The 13036-nt window shown below is 37.0% G+C and overlaps 1 protein-coding gene across 2 annotated transcripts in view; it reads left to right on the forward strand.

Annotated features, from left to right (window-relative positions):
* Positions 1–4016, forward strand: part of LOC107710471 (nucleophosmin-like) — a 30334-nt gene extending 26318 nt beyond the window's left edge. The window contains exons 11-12 of one of the 2 annotated variants that reach the window (XM_016515242.1): positions 3413–3473; positions 3925–4016. In XM_016515242.1, the coding sequence (XP_016370728.1) occupies positions 3413–3442 (30 nt within the window). In that variant the 3' untranslated portion in view covers positions 3443–3473; positions 3925–4016. Of the gene's footprint in view, positions 1–1695; positions 2041–3412; positions 3474–3924 lie in introns of those variants that run through there. The other variant, XM_016515241.1, reaches the window with a different exon arrangement.
* The last annotated feature ends 9020 nt before the right edge of the window (positions 4017–13036 follow it).

Consider the following 13036-nt stretch of genomic DNA (forward strand, 5'->3'; position numbering starts at 1 on the left):
TGGGGGGGGGGGTTTGGGGGGGTATATGCAAAAATGTTCATGGTCATTAAAATAGCCTTTTTAAATGCAAAATATAATTTCCTTTGTTTTTTTTTTTTGCTTTTTGGCTAAAATTTGATCCTGGGTGTTTTTGTGAGCATCACTCTTAAATAGAAAATAGAAAACCAATATTGGTTGGTGCTGGTTTATCACAATTTTAGTTTATTTATTTTTTGTAAGGCCATTTAAAAAAATAAAAACAACAATGCTTGAAAGTTATCTTGAGCAAAATATTTTTTTTGCACTACCAGCCCAAGACCAGTTTGCTTCTTGTATATATTTTTTCAAACCATAATCACTGTAAATCATCCCCTTAATTTCTTCGTGTGAAGATGGCAGCTGAAGTGTAGTAATGCTAAAGATTCAGTCACAATTTTGAGTGTTCCGTCTGATTGAAGATTCCGTCCAGTTCACAGTATTCCGTGCAGCCCACAGGATTCTGCCTTGCAGCAATTCCCATGGCCTTCAACATTTAAACAATTATCAATTATAATACAATTAATTATCAGTTAATACAATTATGGCCAGAATATAATACCTTGATTGTTTAGGACATTAAATATGATTGATAAAAAAAATTTAAAAAAAGTTTAGTTGATTTGATGCCTTAAAATCCAGCTTTCACTTTTTATGTTGTTTTTGTCAGTTGTTTTTATTGTTTTTTCACTAAGCCATTTTAATTTGCTAGTACTAATAGTTAAAAAAAAAAAGTTTAGTTGATTTGATGCCTTAAAATCCAGCTTTCACTTTTTATGTTGTTTTTGTCAGTTGTTTTTATAGTTTTTTCACTAAGCCATTTTAATTTGCTAGTACTAATAGTTAAAACTCTGAAATATACCTAGGTGTTTTTTGAAAGCAGAAGAATCTGTCTTTGATCTGTTTTAATTAGTTTGACATGTGTTGCCCTGTGAAATTGGTACAAGCGTGATTCTTTTTTTCACACATAGTATATGCTGCAAACAAGCAGTGCATTGCAACAAAACTGTATTGTTCCATTATGATCAACAAAATGGTTTATAATGCAGTGACACAGTGCTGCTTGTTTGTTGATGTTGATTATATTGGGAGCAGTTAAATTTTGTCGCATCATTCTGCTCACTTGCATTGTTAGATTGGCTTTCTTGAATGGAAATGGAGGTAATCCGGCTTTAGTTAATCTGTGAAATAAATACTGTATAACAACTTTTTGTCTGTGAATTATAACAATGTGAAGTTGCCTATGCCTTTAACCATGGTCTTTGGATGAAGGTAACCAAATGCACCAGTAAGGTATTGTTGTGACTGTTAACATCAAAGGCCGGAGACGAGATTATGTTCTTACCACGTAAAGTTTTCAGAACAAGACGTCTGGCTAGACTAGCACAAAACAAACTATATTCTGCACCTTTCTAATCTAAAAATGTTCAGTGCAATGCCCTATACATATGTATATTGCACTGCACAGTTGCACCATGCAGCGTCTTGATTTTAGCTGTCCATCAGTAGTCGTTTCATTTACAAATAACATAGGTGTGAATTGATTGATTTAATGATTTAATTGATTTTTTTCACCTACATCTGAACGTTGAATCAAAAGCAGCTCTGATGAAGTAAATGTTAGATGATGCTCTACATTCTTGTAACACTCAAAGACTGACTAAACGGTTTTCTGTTTAGATGTCTTCTGTTCGACCTCAGCAGTCTTTTCTCCTGCTCCAGCAAGTCTCCATCCCATTTCTCCTCCTGAGGTGTTCGCCTGATTCCGTTCTATCATCGTCTGAAACAGAAAGCATAAAAGTGTCAGCTGAAACATACTGTTGCATTTTCTTTTTACACTTGCCTCCTTTTTCCTGAATGTCTGAAGCAATTTGTGGGAAAGCGTATCACATGTTGATCAGCATGTTTCCTAAACTCTGGAACCTGGTCCAGTCCATGGCCATTATGATGACGACTCTGGAACGGACTCTGCAAACGTTTGCTATTTATTGCCATAAAATAAAACTTTGTGAATTATACATACCACTTGCTTGTTTTGCAGCTCACACTTTTTTCTAATGCTTTTTGAAGAGAGTAATGTTTAGGGGAAAAGAAAGGTACATCCAACAGCAGATGAATCTCAAATGTAGAGATCCATCACAAACTCCAAAAGCAAGGTACTTGTAAGAACAAACTGTATTTTTATACTTATTGTCATTGTAGACCATTTTGATTGATCTTTCCATGAAAATTCTTTTGCTTTGCTAGTTTAGTTTGGAAAATATTCTTCATGCATTCACCACATGGTGGCGATAATGGTTTTTGATGACAGTATATTTTGATTTATGGAACATTCCTTCCCTCTATACTGTAAGGGACAATTAATCAGCCTCTCACCTGGATTACGCCCCTTCATTATACCTACTTCCTGTTGTCTCTGAGTCTACAGCAGGAAGTGAGCTCAGCAGACAGGGTGTGTGTGTGTGGTGTGGGGTGGGTGGGGGTGGGCAAGCCTTGAAGTATTATTGTGTGGAATTCCCCCTCTTTCCCAAGTGTGAGGAATTCCAGATCAGCGCACACTCCAGGCAGAAACAGGGATGAAGGAAAACATACAGAAATTCCACCTGAAGCTATTCCAATCAGCAGTTTGTAGGAATTATGAAATATTTCTCTGATTCAGCTGCCTGACTGAAGTGTCCAGTCATGACTGTGCAAACAACAGTGTCAGCAAGATCATGTTGGGAACAGAAACCGTTTTGATCCCATTTAATAATGGGACAGATGCAGCTGTCCTGCATGTTGCACATTAGTGCTTAACTGTGCAAACGTCAGCTCTTTAACATCTCTGTTCACTAGAACTGGAATCGAAGAAGCTATCAGACCCTTTTCCTTGCATGATCTTAGACTATTCTGTAAATATGGATTATTGGAGTACATTGGAGTACCAAAAAAAAGTCATGTTAATTTGCTTTTTTTAATTATTAGTGAATCAAGTGTTTCCTAGCTTTTTCCCCCAAGTAAATCATACTCCACTTGTTCCTGTGTAGGCCTATCCAAGATTTCTTTTTTAAACAGTGGACTTAAAATGCAAATTCCCTTAAACATATTTGTATCTTTGACCTTTCATGTGCATGTTTATAAGTGGGTTTTCAGAAACAACCCCCAACTAGTCATTTGAAACTCGTATGATTTCTCATTTAAAAAAATAAAATAAAAATCATAACTCTTTTACATAAAATTAAAATGCATGATCACTGGTTCAATTCAGTAGCAGTTTTGCTTCATTCATTACACAAATAATTCTGCATTAGGTTGGGATTTGAACTGTTGTCCTTTAAATTATATCTTTAGTTTAATGCATCTGAGTCTTATGGAATGAATTATTATTTGTTCTTTGGTTTCATCTGTTCTTATTTAGGCCTTGACTGCCACTAGTGACGCCTTGTAATAAAATCTGTGCTTGATGCACCTGCATACAGGTAAGGAAAACAGGTGTAGAATTAAGATGTTCTAGACATACTGACTATTTTAAAGAAAACTGTATGAGAACTCTGAACATCTTGCAGATTTTATGTATGCATGTAATACTCTGATGTGCAAGATACAAGCAGAGCCGTGTGAGAAAACTGTATCACAAAGAAACACGCTCAACTTGACCTTCCATCCATTGTGACGAATGAACTGGAAGCAATGTCATCCGTCATTTTAACATCTCCTCCATGACTCATTATTTGATCAGACTGCCAAAAATTAGGACATTTTTGCACTAAATTGGATTGAAAATCACAAAATAACAGTATTAACTTCCAGATGATAACTGAATTAAGCATGCAGCATAATGAGTCATGTGAAATCAATGTAGTGTGCTGCTGTTTGAAATGTTTATGGTTGCAGCATACTTTCACATACTATTTTCTTTTATGGCTGCAGGTGCAGTGGAACCAATTTAGTCCCTTCCTTAAAGGGCTACCATCCCTTCCAAAACCTAGCAAGCTGCTAGGTTTCACATATCACCCATACACAAAAGGGGTCTAAATTGAAGATTTATGAATTTAAATGGCATATAAATCTTCCATCCATTTAGATTACACAGTTTTAACATAAACTGTCATATTCTGAACTGTCATATTCTGAGTTTGTTTCATTCATGTTTGTATTCTGTTTGATGTAGCTTTCCTGTTCTGTTCTAGGTGTTGCTGTTAGTTAATTGGTTTTGTTCTCCTCTGTTCCCTGCCTATTTGTTTCCTTGGTTACTCATTGATTTAGTACTCTGTTGAGGTGTTCCTCGTCTGTTTACTCTTGTTTGCGAGTTCTATTTAATCCTGCAGTTTCAGTTCTATCATGGCAGGTGTTAGTTGAGTTTAGTGGTGTTTAGCTGTGCTGAATTGTTTTTTTCTGTGACCTCTTGGATCTACGTTTGTGGATTAATTATGCCTTGAACTTCTGTCTCCTGTGCCTTTATGAGAGTTCAACACCGCATTGCCTGACGTAAACCTAATGTGATGCATTTTTAGTCAGAAATGAGATTTGTGTGTGACTTAACAGGTAAGATTTTTGCAGTAGTTCTAATAAACAAAATGTGTTTTAAATACACAATAACCAGGTTTATATAATTATCAGCAATAAATCAAATTTGTTTCAGGTCCCATACATTTTAACTAATTGAATATTGCTTGTTCCGCAGCTAGCTATATATATATATATATATATATTAACTGATTACATTTTATTCTTTGAACATATTTATGCATTTTGAAAATGATTATTTAAATAAACTTAAATATGTATATAGATGATGATGATAAACCATGATTTTTTTTTTCCCCCCCTGTACAAATAAACCATGATTTTGGGCAAATATTTCCTGTTTTTTACCCGTTTCATTTATGTATGACTGGTAAATATGCATCACAATGTTTTTATTTATGTTAAAACTCTGTAATCCAAATAGATGGACAATTTATGTGCAATACAAATACATAAATCTAAGTAATATGAGTGTAGAAGTTCTTCAGATGCTACGGTCATGCAGTACAAATATCCTATCTTCTAAAATACTTTCTTTTGGTCAAATTGCATGTATATAGATAATGCACAGAGCCAAGCCCAGGATAGCAGCCAAATCAAATGAAATTCAATTCTAAATCTTTCAGTCTAGTTAGAAACTGACTGTATTACCCAATATTTTGGGTTTATATACATAAAAATATTGTGTAATTTTGTGCTTATTAGAATACTGTTTTTTTTTGTTTGTTTTTTTTTTTAGCTTTTTAACATTCAATACAAACATCTATACAGATAATAAATTTTGCATCAGGAGGGTTATTTTTATAATGCAAGTTGCTGCCTATGTAGTGCGTTCCAATTGAGTTAGGATACTCCCTTAAAAGGTACTACTAGGTTTTGGAACAGAGGCCAAATCTCACAGTAAGTGAGTCTTTCCAGTGCTCTATATGGAAAGATGCAGCGCTGAACCTGTCTGATATACCTGGGCCAGGTAAAAAAACAACAAAGCATTCATGCTCATGGTTATAAAACAGACTGCTGAAATGCAGAGGAGACAGATTTGTAAACTTTGACTGGGAGAATGAAGGAATGGCAACTTGGCATGTCTATCCAGGAACCCTAGTGGCAAAAACTGGTTGGATCAAAGCTGATTAAATGTTTGACGTAGCTTCAATTTAAGCTGTCATGAGCTTGGCAGTCTCATTTGGGTCGTCAGACCTGTGATAGTGAGTGATTGAGTTGGACTTGCTCACCAGTATTCATCAGAACATTGGTCAAGCATTAGTCTATATGCCAAATCATCTGCACCCCCATTGTGTAAGGAACAGACCAAACATTGTTGTGTTTCACTGATACTCTTCCGCTCACAGGTCATGCCACGTTTGATGTCACTAAAGCCGAACACCATTGTTACTTGAGTGTCATATGACTTATTGTGTTGGTGCAAGTTTAATAAGTGGCACTGCAAATAAGATATTCCTGCACCATTCCTGTGCTCAAAGAGAAGAGCATGGCATTAAAAGTACCAAATCAAACCCAAAGTCTGAAAAGTAAAAATGTATACTTTCAGTGTAATGTATGTTGCTTTGGATAAAAGCGTCTGCCAAATGCATATAATAAAGATACAGCAGAGGGCAAGATTTTAAGTGAATAACTGCATTGCAAAACTCATGATGTAAACACTGTGCGATTTACCCATGAAACCATATTAAATGTAGTCTGGGTTCGATTTTCTTTTATTTCGGGTAGTTTTGTTCTGGTTTTTGAGGATGAGGGAATGCCATACAACTGTCAAATTTGACTAGATTCAACCAAGTGGCAGATGAGTTTGCTCTAAAAATCAATTGAATTGAACCTTTGACGTAACAAACAAAAGTCCCTTTTGCATATTTATAAGGATTTAAGAATCGTTTTTTCCACAGCCAAATCAGAATAGACTTGCGATTTTTGATTTTGCAACCCACCGGTAGAAAACCACTAAAACTTGAGGTGAACTAAAACTTTTTGTACTTTTTGAACTATTTTTTTTCTCTCTCTCTCTCTCACACACTCTTTCAAGATTTTAGACATCTTGATTAATGGCAGCTTTTCATTTTTACAAGGTTTTTGGGGACAAACGCAGTGCAACGATACCGTACAACATTTTACAGTTAATTCTTTTTTGCTGACCAGAAAAGTCTAACCTAATTTATCATCTCCGCAACATATGTTCCATCTGTTCCATTGGTTCATTAGAAGCAAACTAAGCTCTTAACTGTTTCATTAACATTGCGAGCTTGTGGAACTGTTCACTTTCCCACAGTCTCCGACTACGCCTGTGTTGGCGTGCTGGTGTGAACTTTCCCTCAGGTAGCATGGGCCTCTGGAGGAACACATTGCATAATCCTTTCCCCATCGATGGAAAAAAAGAATGCCTGAAGTATGAGATGGAGGGCCTAATTATTCTGCAATATCACACTGGAATCTGCACTGAAGCAGGGTCGGCGCAAACGTGGCCTCGATTTCCCAGCAACTAAACAAGGTTGGATTCAGTGCGTCACTCAAAGGGGGTAAGCACTCATTCTAGTAATATTTCTATTGTGCTGCGTATAATTACGTTTTTAAATGATTCTGAAATAAGTCTATGCTCACCGTAGTGTTATGTTTTCTCTCATTTTAGTGTGTTTATTTGTGTGAATATTATTGCCAACATGTCTAAGCGTTTGGTTACATGTTGTTTCTCTTTTATTTCAGAGCTGCTCTGTGTGTGTTTCACTGTAAGATGTTAGGTACATCAAAAACGACATGTTAACACACTGTCTAGATACAGCCCAAAAAAAGCAAAGAAGCATTTGAACTATTTGTGGAGAGCTTTCAGAATGGAAGTGGAACAATACGATAACCCGAGGGGAAAATAAGTGATCATGCTGGTATGTTTAGATTAGACAGAGAGGAAGCCATCATTGTCAGATTTCAGTTTTTTATACTGCGCTGAGCTTTGACATTCTACCCTGTTCTAATCTGTTAGAAGGACACCTAAACTGCTTCTATCACTCTCAAAGCAGTGCATTCGCTCTATGATGTGTTTATTTGTAAAAGTTTGCGTAATATAAGCATGCTTTTACAGATGTGTTTATTAAAAGTTCCTCTTTACATCTTCACGTCTTAAGGGTGTGTGTAGGACGGTTGCAATGTGCACCGCGTGATTCATGAAGTGGTAAAGACCGAGCTGCCAGTTTTGAGAGAGGAGGCCAAGCTTTATTAATAAGAGACAAGGTGCGCTTCCCTTAACATGTGCCAACATGTGAGTGCATTACCTTCTCGGCTGGCTATGGCAGAGATGTGAGTTGCATTCCTCTACCCACAAAAACCCTCGGCTCTGAGCACTGAGAGGCATTAGAGACAAGGGCCAGTTTGGAAAGGATTTCATTTCAGGTTTTAATAGCTTGTCAGTGGATTCTTAGAAGCTGCTGTGTGGTTAGTTTGTGGTTTCTCGGTGGTTACTCTTGTAAAACTTTATGAATCATGGGTCTTTGTTAACAGCCAAAGGACTGTTCCTCAATCTTGATCTACTAATGGCCAATCCAAACGCAGGGCTCAACAAAAAGGGTGACTTGATGGCCCAAGGGCAGGTGTGAAATAGTTTCAGGCCCTTTGACAGAACCAGCATCACCCTATACTCTTAAAAATGACGTTTTTGCAGTGATGCCATAGAAGGACCATTTTGGGTTCCCTAAAGAAGCTTTCAGTGAACAATTCTTAAAAGAACAATTTTTCTTACTGTGAAGTAAATGATCTAAAGAGCCCTTTTCCACTCTTAAAGAACCTTTTGTGTAATGAAACTATTCCCTGGATGTTAAATGGTCTTTATGGAACCATAAAGAACATTTGTTCTGTACTGATTCTAAACTACACCTTAAGCTTCTTTTTTATGCTTTGCAAACTCAAACAATTTTTTCTCTCCATATTTTGAATATTGTTGTTGATAATTCTGGTGATTTTAATACGTCACTGGTTACTTATCAGCTGGCTAACATGTTTTGAATGATTTGTGACTTTTTTTTTTCGAAGTTTGAAAAAACAAAGAATTCAGTGTGTTGCTGATTCTTTGTAAAGTAATTCCTACACCAGCTTTTTTTTTCAGTGTGGAAGCATCAAACAAATCAGTAATGTTCTCCTGTTTATCCTTTTTTTGTTGTTGTTCAACGAAAGTTTATGAATTCATAAGTTACATTATGGAAAAAACAAAGAATTCAGTGTGTTGCTGATTCTTTGTAAAGTAATTCCTACACCAGTTTTTTTTTCAGTGTGGAAGCATCAAACAAATCAGTAATGTTCTCCTGTTTATCCTTTTTTTGTTGTTGTTCAACGAAAGTTTATGAATTCATAAGTTACATTATAGGACGTTACAGTTCTAATAAAAAATTAGCTATTGACTATTATTGCAAACGTAGTTAACTTGTGTGTGTGTGTGTATATATACTTACAGTATTTATTATAATGCTAATTAATAATAATAATAATTTGTTTTTTTGTTTGTTATTGATAATATATTTATTAAATATAATTATTGTTTATTTATTTATTCATTCATTCATTCATGAAAACAAATGTATATTCAATAAAATGATAAATGGATGTTTTTAAGACACAAATTATATTGTTAAAAAAGTTACAATTTTGGTTGAACTGGCCCAATCGGACAAGCAAGGGGAAAAAAATGTTGAACACAGAAACGTTTTCCCTTGTTAAAGTTTATTTTCAGTGAAAGGAACTAAACCTAAATGTTTAACCAGATGACTTTCTTAGTCATGTTACCCAGAGGTTGTGGTAGCTGTTTCTGTGTGGAAGTGCTAGAATATGGTTCATCTTCTGTGATTTAGAGAGTTATTTTGCTTAATTCACTGCAGGATAAAAAGGCCATATATTTACCTACAAAGACCTCTTTAGCTTTTGAAATTCACCCTTCATTACTGCGAACAATTTTGTTTTAGCGTTTTCCTGATACATTAGCTAGCTTTTGAGACGGTGAAGCTAAAAAGGGCCATTTGTCACTCCTAAGCATCTCCTGAGTGAAATAAAGTGAGCGATATTTGTGCAGATTGTGGTCCCTGTGGTTTTTGCGGTTCTGCACTTCAAACACGCTCAGCCCAGGGTCGCATGGGGCACCTGTAGCTCTCTGAGAATGATGGGATGAGGTTTGGGTTTTTTTCCTTCTTGACTGAGTTCTGGAGACTCTTATCGAGATGAAGTGAACCCATTTGCTCCTAAATGGTGCGTGACAAGCCATGTGATTTGCAGGCTTTTTGTTATGATGCGATGGCCTCTATCTATCGTTACAACTTGGCCAGGTTGATCCCGACAACCTGAGACTTACCATATGAACAGTGAAATGAGAAGACTGCAGAAATACAAATCATTGTAGGCTTGATGAGGTCATACATAAACACCTGGTATGGATCACCTTTTGTTGAGGAAGAGAATTTGAGCTTAATTTACTACACAATTTACTAAATGCAAAGCTGTTGTTGGAGCTTAGCGATTAGCACGCGTTCTGACATGTAATTTCACGACCTCGCTCACCCTGTCTTTTCTACTAAATTTCCACTGTACCTCTTAATAAAAAGAAGCTAATAAATAAATGCAGTACTCTTTACTAGAAATTCAAAAAAAAAGTTATATAGTAAAATCTGTAAATGTGTTACTGAAATAACTTTGCTGTCAAATGAATCCAGAGGAGACTGTGATCCCGAATTACCACATTAAGTCTCGCTGCTTTGGAGAGAGAAAGGTGGTTGTTTGTAATGGTCTACTTACCGTCAAGGCCTTCCCCTTCAGCACACTTTTCACCTGATAAACCATTATATAGACTGTTAAAATGAACTTCAGTTGAAGTAGATGCTTAAATTTAATCGCAGCAGCATTTCTGTAGCATCTTTAGGCTTCATCATCTAATCTCAAGCAGCCTGACTTTTGGCTCAACATAAAGTTTGGTCCAGTTCACAGGTTATAGAGCCCAACAGTTGGGTTCCAGAAGTAAAAATCCCATTAATTTTCTCCATAAGGGAATAGATTTTTAAGAGTATCTTAAAAACCTTTAGAGGCAGACTCTGAGCTGTTGCCATCAGCCCACATTATATTAACTTATCTTTAAATAATTGTTTAACAGCATAATTCCTGGTGAAAAACTACATTGAAGTGTGGTAACATTTACCTTTCCTCTGTGAAATTTTGCAGACAAAATCCAGTCATTTCAAGAGTAATTTGTGCAATTGGGAGTTTTGCATGAATGTGAAAAAGTTCCCCACTCAGATGTTCAAGTTGCTCATGCGAATTCGCCATGCTTACCAACAGAAAGCTGCTTGGTTTAAAAGTGACTTCATGCATCTCTATGCTTCTGATATTACTATTATATAATAGTAATAGTAATATAATATTACTATTATATATACAATACTATTAGCAAGTAAATTATGACATTAACTATTCCCTTAAAAATGTGAATCTCTTAGGAAAGTGATCTTTTCATCCGTGTCCTCCTCAGAAAACATCTGCAACCAAAAGCCAGACAGGTATTTTAAGAGTTGATTGGTCATGGATGGTTTTCTCTCTCTCTCTCTCTCTCTGTTGCTGAAAGCCCAGAGGCTAGTATTTCACTGATTACAGAGTGGCCATATGTGAATGGTTGTTTGTGTATTGACAGAACAAAGGAAACGCAGGCTCTAAGGAGGTGTTAGACAGGGGAATGGATCAGACCAGCCCATAAAGTGTCCGGGAGGGGGGACTAGACTAGTCCATTGAGTTCAAGCTGGTTTCAGCTAGCTGGAGGGACACACACAGTACACCTCCAGCACACTTCTCAGAAAAGTCTGCTAATCTGAGTGTGTAAATGTGTGTGCGTTTATACACGGGGTGAGATGGTGTAAGAGAATACACCTGAGACTGCGTGAATTCAAACCGACGAATATGGCTCGCTCCAGTGTTGTCTGCTTTCCCAAACAAAGCTTCTCTGTTTTAAAACAGTAAAGTGCCCTTAGATGACCCAAGCTGGAAGCAAAGGTAGTGTTTACTGTAATCGGAGATACTGTTTTTATATAATTGAACATTGTGAGGACAAGGCTTCTGTTTGGGACTGGTGGGGTGACACTACTTCATTGTATTTTATGAAATAGATGATGTAAACAAGGTTATCTGGCCCACATCCAGAGCCAAGTCATTCTCTGACTGACAACGAAATTTTGTCCGTCAACACTTCAGACGTTTCGACTCTTTATTGCCTCATTGGGAAGATTGAAGGCGTCATGGCGTAATTACAGCAATCAAATTACTTTCAGCGTCCAATTAAGTACATTTCACATTTAACCCACCTTCCCCATGTCTTTAAATCCCAACCCGAGATGTGATTCGCCGCCACCGTCCGGCCTCCGCCAAAGAAACCTGCTGTTCCCAAACCAATTACTCTCTCCGGTTTGAAACATCTACTCTATTGTGACAAGCTCTGACAGCCCGGCTCTTTCAAATCTATTAAACTCCACTCTGCAAAAACGACTGTGGAATAATTAAGGAGCGCAGAGTTCACCGAGCCATGGAAATTGATGCAGTCATGAAAATAAAAACATATGTTAGCAGCTAGTGGCAAGGGAGTCGTACCGAGTATTTATGACGTTGGGCAGGGAACGTAGAGCAAGAGGGGAAATATCATCATTAGCGTCACGCTGCGTAGCCTGGTCGCGGGCTGCGCTAATGCGTTCTATGCGCAGGCCAGGATTTGCACTGCACTGACAGAGCAATTATCAAATTTGGTTGCTGAGGCAGCATCACCTTCTCAGACCCACCGACCACGACATGCACCCCCCGACCTTCAAACGCTCCTCACCCCCCACACACACTCCTGTTCCCACCCACACACCTATCCAACATCACACACACCGTGTCCTGCACTTCAGTGGGCTTCTAAACGGTTCCATGCAGTCGACGTGTGACGGGGGACAAATTAGGAATGTGTGCACACCCTGAAAGCAACATCAAGGCTTTGATTCCCCCACACACCCTCTCTGTCACCTTCAGAATCCGACACGACATGACCCTACAGCGACCTACCAGGAGTTTGAAACCTGGGATTGACCATTGCTGTGGTGATAGATAGATAGATAGATAGATAGATAGATGGATGGACATTTATCTATATTCCATAATTTTCGAACAAAATTTAATGAAAACACTTCAACTAAGGCATCAGTAAACTATAATACATTTTATTAATATATATATTCGAGTGATTCTGTGAATACAAAGTTGAGTTACTCAGTTCAAATGTAAAAATAAAATCTCTAACTGACTCCATATACATCATGTAATGTACAAAAGCTGTCACTACGGTACACCTTTGTACATTATTTACCTGTAAAGGGTGCATTTTAGTACCTTAAAGGTATATATTAGTACCATTTGAAAAGATACTGCAGTGACAGTTTTTGTACCTTTTTTTCTGAGAGTGTACACAATTATTTAACCCACAAATGTCAAGTTTTGTATAGAATAATTTACTCTATAACCT

Source organism: Sinocyclocheilus rhinocerous, unplaced genomic scaffold (assembly GCF_001515625.1).
Source record: "Sinocyclocheilus rhinocerous isolate Xijiao unplaced genomic scaffold, SAMN03320098_v1.1 scaffold297, whole genome shotgun sequence".
NCBI classification, from domain to species: Eukaryota; Metazoa; Chordata; class Actinopteri; order Cypriniformes; family Cyprinidae; genus Sinocyclocheilus; species Sinocyclocheilus rhinocerous.